At 44.0% G+C, this 17,363-nt stretch overlaps 1 protein-coding gene across 10 annotated transcripts in view; it reads left to right on the top strand.

Annotated features, from left to right (window-relative positions):
* Nucleotides 1–17,363, top strand: part of LOC308070882 (uncharacterized protein) — a 37,347-nt gene that overhangs the window by 369 nt on the left and 19,615 nt on the right. For 4 of the 10 annotated variants that reach the window (XR_013930888.1, XR_013930889.1, XR_013930890.1 and 1 more), the window contains exons 1-2: nucleotides 156–446; nucleotides 580–5,876. Coding sequence is in view for 1 of the 10 variants with exons in the window: in XM_080405573.1 (XP_080261699.1) it covers nucleotides 2,741–2,851; nucleotides 5,449–5,555; nucleotides 5,783–5,876; nucleotides 10,946–11,212 (579 nt within the window). In the remaining 9 variants the exon portion in view is untranslated. Of the gene's footprint in view, nucleotides 1–110; nucleotides 447–579; nucleotides 5,877–10,945; nucleotides 11,595–17,363 lie in introns of those variants that run through there. The other 6 variants (XM_080405573.1, XR_013930894.1, XR_013930895.1 and 3 more) reach the window with 6 other exon arrangements.

The raw sequence follows: 17,363 nt of genomic DNA, 5'->3' as shown, positions 1-17,363 counted from the left end.
GCGACACGCGGGCCCGCTTGCCTCACGCTTTTTCCCTCTGTCCTGATTGGCTGCCGGGTCCAGCCTGGGGAGGGGGAGAAGTTGCGAGGAGAGCGCGCGCGCCTTCGCCCAGCCCCCGGAGAGCCCCGCTGATTGGTGGGCGAGGCAGCACGAGGCGCTCGCTCGGCCTGTCACGGGCCGCCCCCTGGGAAAGGAGCGAGCCGATTGGCTCGTCGTCCCGGTTGTCGCGGTAACCGGCGCGCGCAGCCGGGGGGGCGCAGCGCGAGGTGACCCCACCCCTCCTGTGAGTCGCCGCGGCGCTCCCTCTTCCCGCCCGCCCCGCTCCGTCCCCTCAGGCCCCGCTGCCCCTTCCCGCCGTGCCCGCCCCGTTACATCCCCTCTGTGCCTGCCGCTCCAGCCTGAGGAGAATTTAACGGGAGAGTTCGTGGTGGGGGGCTGAGCCGGAGGTGAGCACTGAGGACAGGGGGAGGAAGCGGGTCGGGCAGGGTGCGGGTCACGTCACGCCGTGTTGTGCAGTGGAGCTGCCTTGGTTGGTGTCTTTGGTTATATGGTGTTTTAACTGAGCTTGTTCTCCCTTAGGGTTGGCCGTGCCGACGCTTCGTAACGTGCCCGTGTCATTCATTCCCATGACTTGCCATGAAAACGTGGGAAATCTCTGTGCTGTACAAAGTGGATTACACCAATCAATAATATGTTTATTTAAACTCTGCTTCTTATGGAAAGTTACTGAGTTATTGTGTGTGAGGGCTGATTCATGTCTATATGGTAAACTGCTCTCTTGGCTCAGAAGAAAATCATACCTGAACTGAAAGGTAAGCTACAAGAAGAAAAATTTCCACATGCAGTGCGACAAAATTGATTTTCTTTGTTAGTTTTGGCTGTGGAAAGGCATTCTCGTGTTACAGGAAACATCAGCACCTGCCTTCCGGTCCTTCGCAGCACTGTGAGAAGTGCCAGAGCGGTGATGTCAGAGCCAGCTGGAAGGAGCCACAGCTTTCCTGGCCCTCCTGCAGCCAGAGGGGACCAGAATGTTGCCTGATGTGTTACACCATTTCGTCATAACTGAACAGTAAAGGAACAAATGACTTTTTAACTACCTTTGCCCTTCCTGACTTTTTTCCTCCTTTGGCTGTTCTCCCTTGATGGCCTTTTACTGTGTATAGGGGAAGCTTGTGGGCTTTTTTAATAATAGTTGCCATTATTGCAGTGATCATTAAAGCTGGGGATTGCTGGGTTGCGAGGGGACTTCCTGATACAATCCTTCCCTCATCCCTCCCCAAACTGTTTCACTGCATCAGCTGTTCCCTGATTTTGTCTGCACACTTTGGCATTCCAGTGCTGGGAAAACCCCAAATAGCCAGAGAAGTGGCAGCAAAGCTCCAGAACTGGCTTCAGAACCACTTTGTGCTGGCAGAGCAGCTTCAGCACAACCAAAACTGTCATGGCTGAGGCATACCAGACCCTAATTTAGAGGAAGAGTGAAGTATGAGTTAGGGGTGCCAAACTGGAACAGAACAGACAAAATTTCTCTTTTCTGCCCTTTGTGCCTCAACCTCTTCATTTATGAAATAAAGTCCTTTAATCCCAGTACACATTAGGATGCTGGAGAGGGGGCATGCAGTGGCTGCTGAAGTTGGCAACACAGGGCTGTGGAGAACACCTTCCTTTTACAGGTCCTTGCTGAAATACCTGACATCATCACTGATGTTGAATAGCCAAACACCAAAAAACAGTTCTACAGATAGAAAGCTCATTCTGCCACAAATGCTGATGATGCCTCTATGTCTAGGAAGAAGTGGTAAAAATACCAGAAAAATTTGCCTTTCAAACTGGCCCTTCTGTTTCCAAGTGCTTGAGCTTCACACTACTTTGTCATCGCATAAGTAACAGACTTTTCCCTAATTAATTTGACTGATTTTTTTCTAGATTGCTATCAGTGTGGAAAGAGAAGGCAGAAACGTCAGAGAAATAAAAGATTTGTTTTTCTTGGGTAGAGAGAATTCTATCCTTTTCTACTAGACAAGAAAGCTCCAACTCACTGATACTGGCCATTTCAATGACATTTGTCCATACCAAGTCATAAGCTTTGCTTCAAAACCTCAAATAATGTCTTTCAAAGCCTCAGAGAATTTAGAAGGAGATAGGAAATCATGTTTCTATTTGTTTTATATCCTTTTGATTACAACTACCATAGTGTCAGTCTAGCTTGGGTTTCAGTCCTGTAATGAATTCTGTGTTGATAAGTATCTTCAATCCATATGAAGCCCATACACATACTTCCTTTAGAAGTTTGTTCTGCGCATTACATCATTTGTTGTTTTAACAGCTTATTAGTAGTTAGTAACTCATTGTAATGTATTGTTGAGTTTACAAGAAGGGTGTAACTCACTTGAAAACTGTTCAGAGTGTTTTACAACAAACACGGTCTATCTTCTGGGGAACCTCAAGCACATACAGTGCAATGAAGGTGAGAACAAAGCGGTAGAGGAACTCATGACAGAAATAGAGGTGAGTGTAATCATAAGGGCTTGGCTTGCAGGTTTATTTGATATGAAGGCATATCAATGTTACTTGCCCAAATTATTTTTCTTTTATTATTCCCAGAAAGTAAACGTTGGTTAGGGAATTCATTATTAGTTAAGAGGACTTTCGTCTTTAACTTGTGGGTAATAGTTCTTTCAGCCACGTTATCCCACAATTGTGCATTTCAAATGTGGTTGATTCGAATGGGCAGGAAGCCATGTGGCAGCAGTGGCGTGAACTTGGTCTTCTTGAAAGCCTACGCAGCAATGCCAGAGATGAATGGTCTGAAGGCATGATGCAAACCCCAGCAGAGTATGTGGGAGGACAGGTACTGCTTTCACTAAAGGTGAAAATAAAATAATTTTCTGCTCTTACCGAAGAACTTCCCTGGTTTGGCTCAAAGCATGCAGGAGGAGCAACACCGGAGAAATTTACACTGCCTTTCTTCATGCAGTGTATTTTAAATGGATAAACAGAGAGAGAGGTTCTCATTGTAGTGCTACTGAGGTGGTACTTGTAAGTTTCAAGTCCACATTCAAACTGAACAATCTGAAAAAAAGAAAACAAACCTATTTCTTGTACTTGTGTATGTGGTATTTTTTTCTGCTTCTAAGGAGGAATGTATTACACTTAGACAATGCGTGTAGTCAAACTCAGCAAAACTTGGGCTTCTGCTAACATCAGAATATATTGAAACCTAAAAGGCATCAGAAAAAAACCCCTAAGAAGGGAATTAATTTCTGAATTATTGGCTCAAACACTCCAAGACTGAACAGATAGAATACTGGACTCAGACTTGAGAAACCTGATTATGTTCTCAGCAGCAGCTGAGCCTTGTTTCCATTTCTTGTGCACTAGGAGCACCTTGTTGTTAGGTAGCAATGCAATATCCTAGCCAATGGATTAGTCAATCAACCAGCCATCTCCTTAAGTAATGGAAAAAGGCAAACGTGTCTTCATGTTCCTGATGTCAGATTTTACACCATAGCAACCAAGCTGCATTAGCACATTTTTTTAGAGATAGCAGACATGGGTTCTGTATCTATGTTCAATTTCTGAGTCCATCTAATAGATTAATCTACTGTAGCTTCTAATAAATGAGACCCATTAAGGAGAATAATTCTTAGCTGCCTGTATCCCCTGGATAACCTAACCTGGCTTTAAAGTCTGTGAAGGAAGTAATGGTGAGATAAGTAGGGTTAGGGCACAGATAAAACACATAGTGACTAATTATGCTGTAAGCGGGGTACAGTCTGGACTAAGGTCCTGTTTTCTGGGGTGAGTAGAGGCTTGAGAGTTTCTGTGACCTCTGCTGTCAGTGTGGAGAAGGGAAAGGTATTCATCACAGAAATCTCCTTCCCCTCAGACAGTAAAACCCAGCTTTTTTTTTTTTTTTTTTTTTTTTTTGTAATTTACTTTTCCTTCAACTCCATACCATGACCATGCAATCTTAATAATTCAGTGGCTGACCAGAATATAACGGCCAGCATGTCCACCACTTCCTTTGAAGTAACAGACCTTCACCAAGTCTTGAGGAAAATTTCTACTTTTCACTGGTTCTGAATGCAGTCTCAATCACATACTCAATTGGGAGAAGGCATATTTCTCTTTTCATATATATATATTCATATAAGACAATATAACGTGAACCATTTGTTGGGTTTTTAATATGTATGATTTACTGAAGCTTATTAGAATATTTTTTCCCATTTTTCTGTAATACTTGTGTATCTGCAGCAATGGGAATTGCAGTTGGATTGATGCATGATTTTATTCACCCACAGTTGCATTGGTGCAGTAAAAATTGCTTATTGCTCACAAAAGATCTAAGTCTAGAATTCTGACTCACAAAGCACTTAATTTTCTTTCACAAGTCTTTCTGGCTATCATGCCAAGCAGCAGCAGATTCTACTGGCAACATCAAATGCCAGCTAAGGCCAGATCTGCCACATGGCAGGGAGAGAATGGTACTTTTGTAGAAGGATGCAGATACTTATTTCAGCTGAAAGGCTTGCAGGCTTCTTAATAGTAGGTGTTGATAAACATTCTTGATGGACCAGTAGCAGGTTGCTCTTGGGTTTGTCTGTCCTATTTTTTTAAACTAGGCTCAGGCCAGAGACTTTGACACAAGAACTGTGCAGTTGTTGCAAGTATGGGTGAGAGTTCAGGGCTGTCCTTGAGTCCCTCAGCCTCTTGGCTCACCTCCTCGGCATACTGTTCATGGGGGAGCATTTTGCAATAGCAAAATACTCTCGGCCTACTTCTGCGTTCAAGTTGCTTTTGGACCAGGGAGCCTGTTTTCATTTTCCAACTCCTTGGTTTTACGTCTGGTAAAAGCCCTGATGAATTTAAAAAAAATGAGCAGCTGAGGCTGCTGTTTCTTATTCCCTGCATCAACAGCCAAAAAAATGCTACTCTGAAAGGCAGGGATTGTGAGGGTTTGAAGCTGTGTTAGCCACCTAGGCAAGATGCAGCTGCAAGACAGAGGCTGCACAGCTGTCCCCCCCTCCTCTTCCTCAGTGATAGGAAGGGTATTTGGATCGCGACAGGCAACGTTCTCCTAGATCCATGTCTCCAGCAACAATACTGCATGGAAAAATAAACAGCCTAGAGACAATAGGGGATTGGAGTACTTCACCCAAAGCTCCCTTTGCTTATCCCTTACCAAGAGAATTTACAATGTCTTCTGTGCTTTGACCCTAAGAAAGAAAGAGAATTTCAGGACTGAATTTAGGTGGTCATAGGTTAGTTTATTTTATTTCTGCGTTTGTTTACTTTCCAGCACAAAATACCAGCAAAAAAAAACAAGGTGCAGGTTTGGTTCCTGAAGTATACCTGCCAGAGCAGACAGGGTTAACAAGGGCTTAAGATGAAGGATTTACCCTAGGCACTGAGTTGGTATTTATTTGTCTCCTGTGAATGCAGGGGAAGTGTTACACTGGAGAGCAGCCCCACCAAAAGGATAATATGCTCATTCATTTGCTATGTTGGCCTAAGATAACCACAGAGACCCAGAGGTTGTACAGTGCCAGGTACTCCAAGCAGTATGGTAAGATAACAATACCTGGCTCAGGTCCCAGAGAATTACTTTTCTTGGAGTCAGACTGACCAAGCCTTTATTATATTACAAGTTACTTAATTTCTTACTCTCTACCAATTTCATCTCATTGAAGAAATCCAGCTGGGAAACTTTCTCGGGACCTCAGAGAGAGTTAAAAATCCAGTAGGATTTAGCTAAATATTCTCTTATTTCTTTTAGAAACTCCAGCTTCGAAACTCCTGGTTGTGCGGGGTACTGTGGTGCTGTAACAGCTTCAGATGTATCTGCAACCCACAGAACAATACACCATGAGGTGAGTATCACTTTTAATACAGTCCCAGTTTTGTAATCTCTCCCATGAGTTCAGGCACTTCAACATCTGTTTTACTTTTGGACAAGCGTCAAACTCTTCTACAAACCTCTCCCAGCTCCCCCCCGATCCCCAGCAGAGTTCAAGAGTGCAGCCACGCAGCCTTTGTCAGACGAGATTCTTGAAGAAACCTCTCCTCCCAGCCTGGGGACTGTGCAGAAATCCCCTCGCAAGGGAGTCCTCCCAGCCTATGCTCAAAGGAGAAAACAGTTGCTATAGTAACGAGTTCTCTACCTGCACTGGATCAGCTCTCTCTTCCCTCTTAATCTTCCCTGGTTTTATTATTTCTGGGCAAGAAGCAGCTCGTCAGGTCAGAGCTGCACTTGGTTCTGCAGGCTTTAGCAGTGTGTGGAAGGCACTGGGGGGTCCTCACCCATCAGGTGGTCCTTGCTTGCTCACTTCACCTGCTGGAGGATGTCCTGCGTGAGGGTTGCCACCACTGTTGTTTTGTGACAGAGACACCCAGGCTGCAGAGGAACAGGCCCTTTGCTTCCTCTTATTGGCCCTGGCTCGCGGCGGAGCCCTGCTGCTATCTTGCCTGAGAAAAGACCTGCCACTGGTCCGTAGGCTCACTTGCACATCCTTTGCAGCCTCACCGGGATAGATTTCAGCCTGCTAGTGGAAAAAGAAACTGGATACAGTTTCTTTTCTGTGATAGCACATATTTGCAACTCTGCCTGGAATTGGAAGTGACCACATTCATCACTAAAAACACTCAGAAAGTTCTAAACCTGGCTAAATTGCATCTTTTCCAATATATCTACTGTGGCCAGTCCTTGGGCTAATAGTTTTCTGCGTTGTGAATTCCACTGTGGGAATGCATAGCTGGGAGCCAAAGAAACCTGCTGTAAGGAAGAACATGCCAGAGCCACCTCTAGCTGGTTTAGGTGTACAACACAGGCAAATTGCCTACACAAGCTGGGGCGTGTTCCCCCGGCAGCAGGTGGACTAGCATGAGGTGGGTATGATGTGGTGACTAGGGAGTGGGGAAAAAAGCCACAGAATTAATTACCATGGATGTAATAATGGTCACTAAGAAAGGCTGTAGGGAAGCACATAGGACAAAAGCTGGTAATGCACTACAACGAGGCATCAGGCACTGTCGCTGCTTGTTTTAAATGCTCAGAGCCCATACGCTGTGAAGAACCCGAGAGCATTCACTGGACATTTGCACAGACAGGGCAGGAGCAAAGCCAGTTAGAAGATTCATTCTTATGTTCATGGAGCTTCCATTAACATAACAGTAAATGCCCTATATTTAAATACAGCAACAGTACAATACAATGCAATACAACAATAAAAAGATCCAAGGGCACATCCACACCTTGCTTGAACAACAGCCAGTAGAAAAATAAAAACGTGTGTACATTTCCAAACCCTTTCAAAATCTGTTGTTGACCCAAATAATGAAGTAGATCACAGAATAATCTTAAAGTGACTTGGACTTCACAATTGGAGTTTTTTCCTCCTCTTTTTCTCATTATGCAACAATTTGCTATGCTAGGCATGCATAGCAATGGACTAATACCAAGCTGAAATAACTGATTTGTGATGGAACTTGCAATTCCAGTATTGCTGGTCATTCAAGCATGCTGCAGTTTTTTCCTGTGTTAGGATATAAGAGGGTGGGTTCCAGATATGGATTCCAGACATGGTAGTTTTGACTCGAACACTGATTGTACTTGAGTAATTGGCATAGTTCTTATGGTATCCTAGCAGAGTTCATCATTTAAGCCAAAGAATGGTTTCTAGCAGGTTATTTCCTCGTGTGCTGTTAAACTTCTGTCTCAGGCACAATCAGAGTAAGGAGGTGGCAGAGAGGTTTCGAATCTTTGGGGAGCCAAACCTGCAGCAATGGCAGCCATGGGACTCTGCTGGCAGAGCCTGAGCCAAGATACATGTTCTAGGCAACAGCTTCATCTATCCACCTCACTCAGACACATGTTCCTTCCCAGTGATAACAACTAGCAGCTGGAGGTTAAAGAAGGTCTTTACATGTTTCCAAATACGCAGCAGTATGATTATTCATGGGGCACTGCCTGCCAAAGTGGTCACTGGACTTGGAGCATACACGTGCTGAAGGGCAGATAGGGTAAATACAGGAAGATCAGAAGAGTAAAGTTACAGCATTATAGGGTGCTGGCTGTGTTCTTCCTGGTGTACACACACACAGAGACACGCTGATTTTCAAATGTTCTAGCCTAAAACCTAGAAAACTATAGGTCTTGTCAGTTTTACACAGACACTGAGGATTTCTTAGCCTGTCTGAAGAGTTTTAACTCATTTCCATTTATAGAAGGAAACATCGCTCTAAATTTCCTGTGATGCTTCATTTCATTTTAAAAAAAAAAACTCTTCTAAAAAATCAAACAGCGTTTGCAAACTTAGTCCTTTGCCCTAGTATCTTTGACTAACAATATCTAGTTATTGTACAGGTCTTTAGATATACAATAATATTTTTATTGCCATATTGGCATAAAATGAGTGGAGTGGATTTTTCTGTGAAACACTCCACATCATCCAGATAAGTGGCCTTCATTCAGAAGCAGTCATTAATAATGCCTGGGAGGCGAGGGTAACTTTATAGATAGCCAAAATGATTTTGTGATATACCTAAATTTCAAAGCTGCAGGCTGGTTTTTGACCCCAGAATTAAGCTCACTGTTGGTTGCTACTGGAATAATGTTGGACGCTATGGAGTTTTTAACTGTGGTATTTTGTGATTAACTAATTTAATCCTACTTTGTTTCCACTCTGACAGAGGAATAACACAATTTCTCGTGACAACTAGAAAACTGTCACCAAGCAATTAATCCAGATTAGAAATCGTCTGAAAACAGGATGAAACCCATTGCCTCTTTAACTGGAGCATGTTGTACTCCATTACAGGTGTTTAATAGATTTATGAATTAAATACAATATGATATAATGAATTTCTCCTTTCCATTCTGATGATAACTTGTGCCAACTGAATTTACAAATCTGGCTTGTTATGTATTAACCAGTCATCTGGGAATCTGATTGAGTAACACAGCAGTTGTTGCAATACCAAGACTCCCACATAAATCATGCCTGAGTCCTAAGTAAATATTAGTTCAAATACTGATTCACATGAGAGATACGACTGCAGTTTAAGAGGTTACAGGTGCCAGCTGAACTACTTTAGAGAGGACCACTCCCTCTGCGTTCACTTCAGATTCACATCAAAGTGCTCACTTCACTTTGAATTAATGGGAACACAGCATTTCCCTTCACTTTTGATATTGACACTATATCAGAACCTATTTTTGATGCTCTAAATCAAAGGTATCACAGCGTGTGTAAGTACTAAGTTATTCAGTTATTTACACTCCAGATAGGTGTAACAACTGGAGGGGACTGAGACATAAGAATTTATTTTTTATGGGGCACTGAAAGCAGGGGGAGAGGGAGGCACATAGCTTTTTTCCTGACATATAGATGCTATAACAACTGCTACCCAAAAATCAAGAAGAAGGAATATGAGATGAAGGACACATTCAACAACAAAATGAAAAGCTATCTTCCACATTTCCACACTAAATAGTAATCTGTTGTCAGTTGTAGGAAGCTCAAGGGAAAAGGAGTGCGCCATCCTGTTTGTTTCCACACTAACAAAAGGTATCGTGAGACACATCTACACTAGCAATCTGCTCTTCTGTTGCAATATAGATATCTCCTTTGCTTAGCCTTGAATCCCAATTGTTCTGAGTAGGACCAGCACAGATCCTTCTGGATACATTTCACAGTTACAGATCTAAACAAGAATGAGTTTCCCCAAAATCTCCAGGGCACTTCTGTCTTAGCAAGTCCTAAGCCAGCAACCAGAGAAAAGCACGTGTATGCTTCATTCCAAGCAGTCTGAATAAGTGGACTGTGAATAACACAAGCCAGCTGCTCCAGATCTCCAAGTCTTGTGGATATTCGTTTTTAAGAGTGGCTCTGCAATTGCTATATTCGCTAAGCAAATTGTTAAGGAAAAAGCTTACATCATAGGAATGAAGTTCCTGTTTTGAGTAATTTAAGTTTACATCAAAAGAGCTCAACCTTTTAAATGTAGGAAGCCTGGCATAGCTTTATCTCTTAGATTAGTTCATTGCTTTTGTTTCTTAAAGGCACAGAAAATAGATCTATACATTATCTTAGCTTTCAGAGTAACACTGTTTTCTTAATAATATTTGTAAGAGAAGTGATTGGAATCAAAGCTTAGAGGATCACACCACATAAATCACAAAAGCTTGATAGTAAAAACCAATACCTAACTGGTCACTGAATGCAGAGTAATTAGAAACATAGAATATCCTGAGTTGGGTAGGACCCACGAGGATCATTGAGTCAACTTCTGAGTGCACACAGGGCAACCTAGAAGTTAAACCATATATCTACAAAGCATTGTCCAAATGCTTCTTAAACACTGACAGGCTTGCTGCCATGACCGCTTCCCCAGGGAGCTCGTTCCCATGCTTGACCACCCACCCCCTCAGTGAAGAACTTTTTCCTAATACCCAATTCGCCCAGCAAAATGTTCCCCAAGTGACACCTTTATTACAATATGCTCTCCACAATGCACATGCAGAAAATCACTGTTCTTTGAACTGCTCTCTGCACAAACTCTCCTTGCCACGGACACATCCCATGCATGCACAACTGAACTCTTTTGGCCTGCAGTATCTGCTGTGGTTAAGGCTTCCTATGCTCCATGGAATGGAGGAGAGAGTGAACTCAGTTATCTCCCCATTCCTTCTAATTGTCTATAGCTGTGGGACAAAATCCCCACTTGTATCATTCCTCAGCACGTTGTGCAATTTTAAACCCTTTCCTTACATACGTAGTTAGCATATTGCTCTGAATTGTGCAAGAAGTTATTTTGTCCATTGGTTGACAAACTAGTTACATCTTAAGGACTTTTTGGCTACTGCAATCTAGCTGCTGCGGCCGAAACAAACTTCTGTTGGTTCCCAACTGGTCTCTAGCCATATTTTTTTGCCCTACAGAAGCTGCCTTGTCTGCCACAGGAATTCAGTTTGCCAGTCCTCTTCAAAACAAGCCTCCTTTTTGGGACAGGATTTGGCCATATGAAGATCTGCCTCAGCTTCTCTGCAGGCTCTGATATGAGCCTGGCAAATCTACGCACCCTGGAAGAGCACAGGACCTCCAGCAGCATATGGGACCTCTCTGGTGTAACTTCCAGTGGGATGCTGGGGATCTCAGCTATGCACCTCACCAAAGCGTGGCATGCCTCGCGGCCAGTCATCGGATAATGCATGCAGTGATTCATTGCTGCATCTGGGCAGGAGGAAGAGAGTTCCCACAGTACTTGTTCCTCTGCTTATTACCGTGGGATCTGCACCCCAGCTGTCTAGGAATGCTTGTGCTGCCATTTGGAGAAATGCCAGCAGCAAATTCAGCGGCAGCGAGCATCAGTTTGGGGAACCAGAGCTCTGTGGTACTCAGCAGAACAACAACTACACTAGACGTATGCTGAAGCAACTAACTTAAGAACTGCCTTCAAGAACTGCTGCTCTGAACCCCACGTGCACCTTTTCTGCCCAGAAAAAGATCTCCTCAGCCACTCTGTGATTCTAATCGCAATACTGGAGCAGAGAAAGTGTTGTAAATAAGGTGTGGTCAATTATTGTGTAATTCCTTCTCAGCCCTTCCTCTAGTGCTGGGTTCAGGGAAAGGGGGCAATTTTGTACCAGTGTCGCAGCCATTACTATATTTATAGGATTTTCTCCCAGCTTCTAAACAATAACATGGAAGAGTTAAGTTGTGTGCTTTCTGGGCATGCTTGAGATGGAGAATTATCAAAATATATCTCTATCTCATCAATTGGCTCTGCTACGAGAAATAATTCTAGCTCATCAGCCACCTAAACCAAAAATTATTGTGATTACAGGCCTCCACAATAACAGAACAAAAATCCAACTTAATTCTGACTCCCAGCACAATACTTGTAAGATTACTGTCACTCTGAAGTCTTCAGGAGACTCTCTTACAGAGCAGTCAAACAAGAAAAAGCTTTTCCAAGGACAAGGAGTTAATTTGTTTTCTTACTCCTGTATTGTAGATTTTGCCAGACATTGATTTACAAGGTTCTTTGAAACCAGCATTTTTGCCAAGCAAGGAGCTAGTGGACATGAAACCTTTTCCTCAGGGAATGGATGGAAAGGCTTACTAAAGCCTCCATAAGAGGTTTCCTTTTTTAACCTGCCAAGGCTATGGCTGCGAAGGCTATTGCTAAAAAAGGTTTTGGTTCAAGGATGAATAACTAACTTGCTTAGCGCACCGCCAGCATGTGCAGGGTCTTGGTAAGATACTCCCCATACAGATGTTTTGAAGCGTTCAGCTATCCTCTTGTCTTGTAACTTGCCATTCCTCTCCTCCTGGAGGTCCGCTGTTGCGGACCTGACAGTCAAACCCACAGCTACGTGGCACATCAACAGAAGAGTGGAGCCAGGCCATCTCTTCCCTGTCCTTAGCCTGTTTGGCTTGGGACTCTGTGTATTTGTCCTTAGAGGACACTAGTGTCCCTGCACCTGCCTGGCAGTTGGTGTTCCCTGGCATGGCCCCAGCGGTTCTGTTATCCTCCGGAGGTGGGAGGCAGAGGCTCAGCAGTGATGGCCACAGCCTGGGTCAGGCCATTCCAGCACTTGTACATGACCCAGTCTGTCAGCACAGCCCAAGGGATACTGCCAATGCTGCCTCTTACTGCCCTTCAAAATCCTTCCTCGTGGCTGTATGGCTGACTGCCACAGAAAGACACTGCTCAGTTAAAGTTCAAACCAAATTTGTAGCCAAAAAAACAACTCCTGCCCCCTTCCTGAATTAGAATGACTTCAAAACAAATAGAGTGACCTCAAAAACCCAAAAATAGAAGCAGTATTCAATCACCACCTGTCTTCCTAGAAAATCCTATTTCCATCATTTGCACCTACTGACAAGCCTTCAGGGGTTTTCTGTCAGTGTCCTATGGCCACACAGGCCAGCAGGCTAGCCCTGAAATGGATGACTTGCTCCCTGCAACGCTTTGTCCCTCATATTGAAGTCTACAGGGGTCTGTTACACTTGTTTTCCCTATTCAAAAACCATTCATCTCTAAACTTGGTAGACTCACAACCTTAACAGGACTTCCTTGTTCTTAATAGATTGTTTGGTTACAGTTTTTCTGTGCTTCACGTCTTCCTTTCACAGTACAGAATAACTTGGGTGCCAGGATCTTCTCCAAGATTTTATTATGCCAAGGGTGTGATGTCACCACAGACATCTGCATCTCAGCTCAACCCAAACTCTTGTGTACAGTCAACAGCACCAAGGGCAAGGTTTGCTTACAGCTGAAAATTATTCAGACAAGTGCCAATTTCTTTCCTTTGGCTCTTAAAGGAGCCCAGACTGGGCAGCTCGGGTGTACACACCTACTTTGCAGACATCTAGAATGAAGACAAACACCATCCAAAGTGATTCTGAATTCTGTCTGAACAGGATTTACTTCCTGGTTATTTCCCCACTGTTCACACAAATGATGAGAAAGCTAAGCCATGTACCATCAGCATGCCAGGAGCATGCTCTTTTTTCCAGTAGGAGGGCCAGAATTCCTTCTGCTTTGTAACCTTTGCAGCAGCACCTCGTTCCTTAAAACCACGGCATAAACAAATGAGATTAGATCCACCTGAATTCAGTATAGCCCTCAACAGCTCGGGTGAGACAGCCTCTTATTTCCTTAAAGAGCATCTGCACTCCAGAAAGATGCAAAGTGCCCACGTGAAATCAGTCCATGTATTTTCTCAGTTCTCGCCCTTACGGGGGCTTTTTTGGTCAGACATGCAGCGTTTCTTTTCCTTGGTTTCAAACTTGGCAGCTTGTCTGTGATAGGGCCCTGTTGAAAAGACAGAAGACTGTCATGCCCACATGCAGGAAGAAGAGGCAGCAACTGCTAGAGGCAGATACAGGCAGCTGTGAAAAACCCACCATGTCTTAATGGTAAAAAGCAAAATGGTGCAAAAGCAAGACAGGAGAGAAGGGAAGTGTTGCTGATTTGCACCGGGAGGACAGGAGAGCATCAGCCTGCTGGGAAGAGAGCAGGAGGCCTGTTCTTAGACAGTGGCCAGGATTAGGCAGACCAGGTTGTTTGCGGTGGGATGAAAGTCTCTGTGTCTGCTTGTCTCCTCAGGAAAGAGCTAGCGAAGTAGCAGAGCATCAGCACACATGCTGCAAAGGCAGAAGGGATGATATTTTCTGGTTTAGCCTAGCTGTTGCTTTTGGCTGATAACCAGTAAAAATAAAGCTTTACTGTTATTATTACCACATTTGAGAGATCAGTGTGAAGGACAACTCTGTCACCAGGCAGAGAGTAACACGCTGGAGAATCTAATAGCTCCCTCCTATCCTTTTCTTTTAGACTGTGCTAAAATGATAACACTTGCCTTATCTGCAAACTAACAATAGCTCTGCAGCAGCACAGGAAAGTTAAACAAGCTTTAAGTCAAGGGGATGTAGCCATTACCCCTATGCACTGACTAAAGCTATAGACCACATACTCTTCAAGGGAAAAAACTGCAAGAGGAACAGGTTTTGAGATGTTACTGACCTAAAACCACAGTCCTGTGGTTCATCATGTTCCCACCTACAACTATCTCCCCCAGGTCCTGATGACAGGCTAGCCAAATCACAGATTTGGAGGAGATTTTTGCCTTTAAATCAGAACGTAGCCCCCATCAATAGCAGCTAGTGCTCTAACAGTGCATTTCATCCATGCGACAGCAAAAATAGGAAAGAAAACCCTGACATCCAGCCAGTCATCAATAGACAGGCACCACACGGTGACTGAGCTAACGTGCCCCCAGGAACTATACTGCTACAGAAGGGTTTGTTGCATACAGCAGGGAAGGGGAAGAGGTAAACTGGGAAATTTCTGCTCTTTTCTTTGTGTTCACAGTCAGGCAGTTTGCAGATGATTGGTAAATTCTCTTCAAGCACTTTTAAAGGAAAGACAGAAGCGCAATTTGGAGCATGTAGTTTCCTTGCTAGAGCTGCATTAACTCTGAATAGCTCTGCTGCACTGCATCATGCTAAGCAGAATAGGAACCCTCCGTTTCTAGAAAGTTTTTGTGCTGCTAGTTACTGAAATCCCAGACAATATACTTTGCACAGAGTGCATGGTACTTGTATGGTTTTCCTCCTACGCTACATCAATGTAATTAAGATATTAGACTTCTAGACAGGGCTTTGTTTATTCCAAGATGTATTTTTATAATGCTTTTAGCTTTCCTTTCAGTAAGGTGTGTTCTTCCACACCCACCCTTCGGCCTTGAGAAGGCCAGTCCCTCAACAAATCACTCCGTGCTCTGTTTGTTCTAGTAATTCTTACCCAAGGTCTTTATCTTAGAATCCTGTTTGTGCAGCTTTGGACAAGATTCAGTACTTGGTGGGGAGGGTGAGTGAGGTGGGAAGGATTTCTTGGTGCCTTTAGTATTTAATATGTTATCTTACCTGTGACTGTTAAGTAGATGATTTACAAGCTTGTTGACACTGAGAATCTCTGCCCCTTACAGTAGGTGTAAGCACAGCTTGACACGGCAGCTATGGGAGTGGTAAGAGCTATGGAGAACTACAGTTTCTGGGACATGCACAAAGCACCCAGGAAACCTTGAGAGAAAACGCTATGGTGAATAGCCCACTGCAAGTCCTTCTGCCTGCTTCTGACAGGTCTAAATGCACTAAAATTGTCTTGCAGTCGCAGCTGCAAATTCAGAGCTTGCAGCGCTACTCCACATGGCAAATTTGCTACTTTGAGTAGTGGATCTGAGAGTCTGTGACTAAGAGCCGCTTGCCAAGGCCAGGCTGCTGCAGCCTGAGCGGTATTAGCTGCTGCTGCATGAGCTTAGCAGCACAGCGCAGGAATGCCTGGAATGTTTCAGCCAGCAGGTACTTCAGAGATCCCACTGTAGGAAATGTCCGCACCTCTCATAGAAATAGTCCCCCTGCCCATTGCCTCTCTGAGACTAAGTAACAGCGGCCTCCCTCTTCTGCCCTCCAAGGCCCACACACACATCAAAATCTCTCCAGCTCCAGTCTTATCCCCAGCTCCCCCTTCTGAGGCAAAATCACCATGGGAAATGGAAATTCCACAAATCAGCAACATACCAGTGCCTTTGCAAATGTGCCTGTGGGTCTGGATATGGCCTTGGAAGGCAAGCAGGCTGCTTGTAGAGGATGGTCTCCTCCACAGCAGTGAGGCCAAATGTCTGCAGCCCATCAATTCAACAGCTTCCAACGGCCAGAAAAAGAAGTTGCTGCTCTGCCTGTTTGAGACAGATGGAACTACCGTAGTTTTAAAGAAGACCATCTCTGCTTTATTTTATAATAATCTTCCCTATGCTGTCCTCATCTTTCTCCACCTCTCCAACACTTTGGAGACATGGCTAACATTTTCTGAAAAGTGCTTTTCTGATTTTCCTTGTCTTTTAAACTTCCCACCTCTGCACAGCAATGCATGCACCAGCCCTGCACTCACTGCCAGTACCACCAAGAACAGCAAGAACTTGCACTCCAGTGTTTAGGGCTGTTCTGGGAAAGAAGGAGATACAGCATGGAACCCTTTTTAATACCATATCCTACAGACATAAGTTTTCCTCAGAAAACACTTCCTTGCAAGATTCCCAGACTGTTCTGTGTACCTCTGCCCACTGGATTAATTCTTATTGCTCACGGACCGATCATATGACTGGCAAGAAATATTTTTTGTTCATTTATAATTGGTTGAGAAACTTCACTTCTGGAAGGGAAGATTGTAAATTGCTGTAGCCGGCACTAAAATTGACGTGCAGTGTAGATGTGTCAGTCTTGGGGGAAATAAAAGCAGAGCTAGTTGCCAATTCAGCAGTGTAAACCTCTGGAAACACACCAGTTGATAATGTTTCCTTTCTTGTCTCCAAGTTTACTTGTGTCACTTAAGACAAGGTGCCATCAACCAAACCAAACACTTGCCAATGCTGAAAGAGTTTTTGCACCCACCATCCGCCCTGTTCATGACGTTTGTGTTAGGAACACACTAGCAGGGACAAAAGAACCAGCTATTCCGAAATACTTCATAGTCACCGCATGCAAATAGAGGTCTCCTAAGTGAGACCTTGTATACAGGCAGGATAAGCAGAACTTTCTGAGAGAAGAATTAAAGCAAACTCCAATGTTTCTTACAGAGAGGCAGGCACAGCTGACTTGCTGAAAAGAAAATATTAATTCAATACGTAAAAGTGAGAGGAAGGAGGAAATAAATTCACTTAACACAAGCCTTCGCTATGTTGGGAATCTACTAAAAGCTAGTTATCTCAGTGTTCAAAGGAGAAATTCCTCCAATACTGAGCGCATTCATCTGCATTGCCGGTCTATGGCACTGGCAGAAGGCAGCTCAAC

The sequence above is a fragment of the Falco punctatus genome (assembly GCF_963210335.1).
Source record: "Falco punctatus genome assembly, chromosome: 10".
In the NCBI taxonomy this organism is placed as follows: Eukaryota; Metazoa; Chordata; class Aves; order Falconiformes; family Falconidae; genus Falco; species Falco punctatus.
The sequence above is the reverse complement of the archived record's forward strand: the minus strand, read 5'-3'. Positions and strand labels throughout refer to the sequence as shown.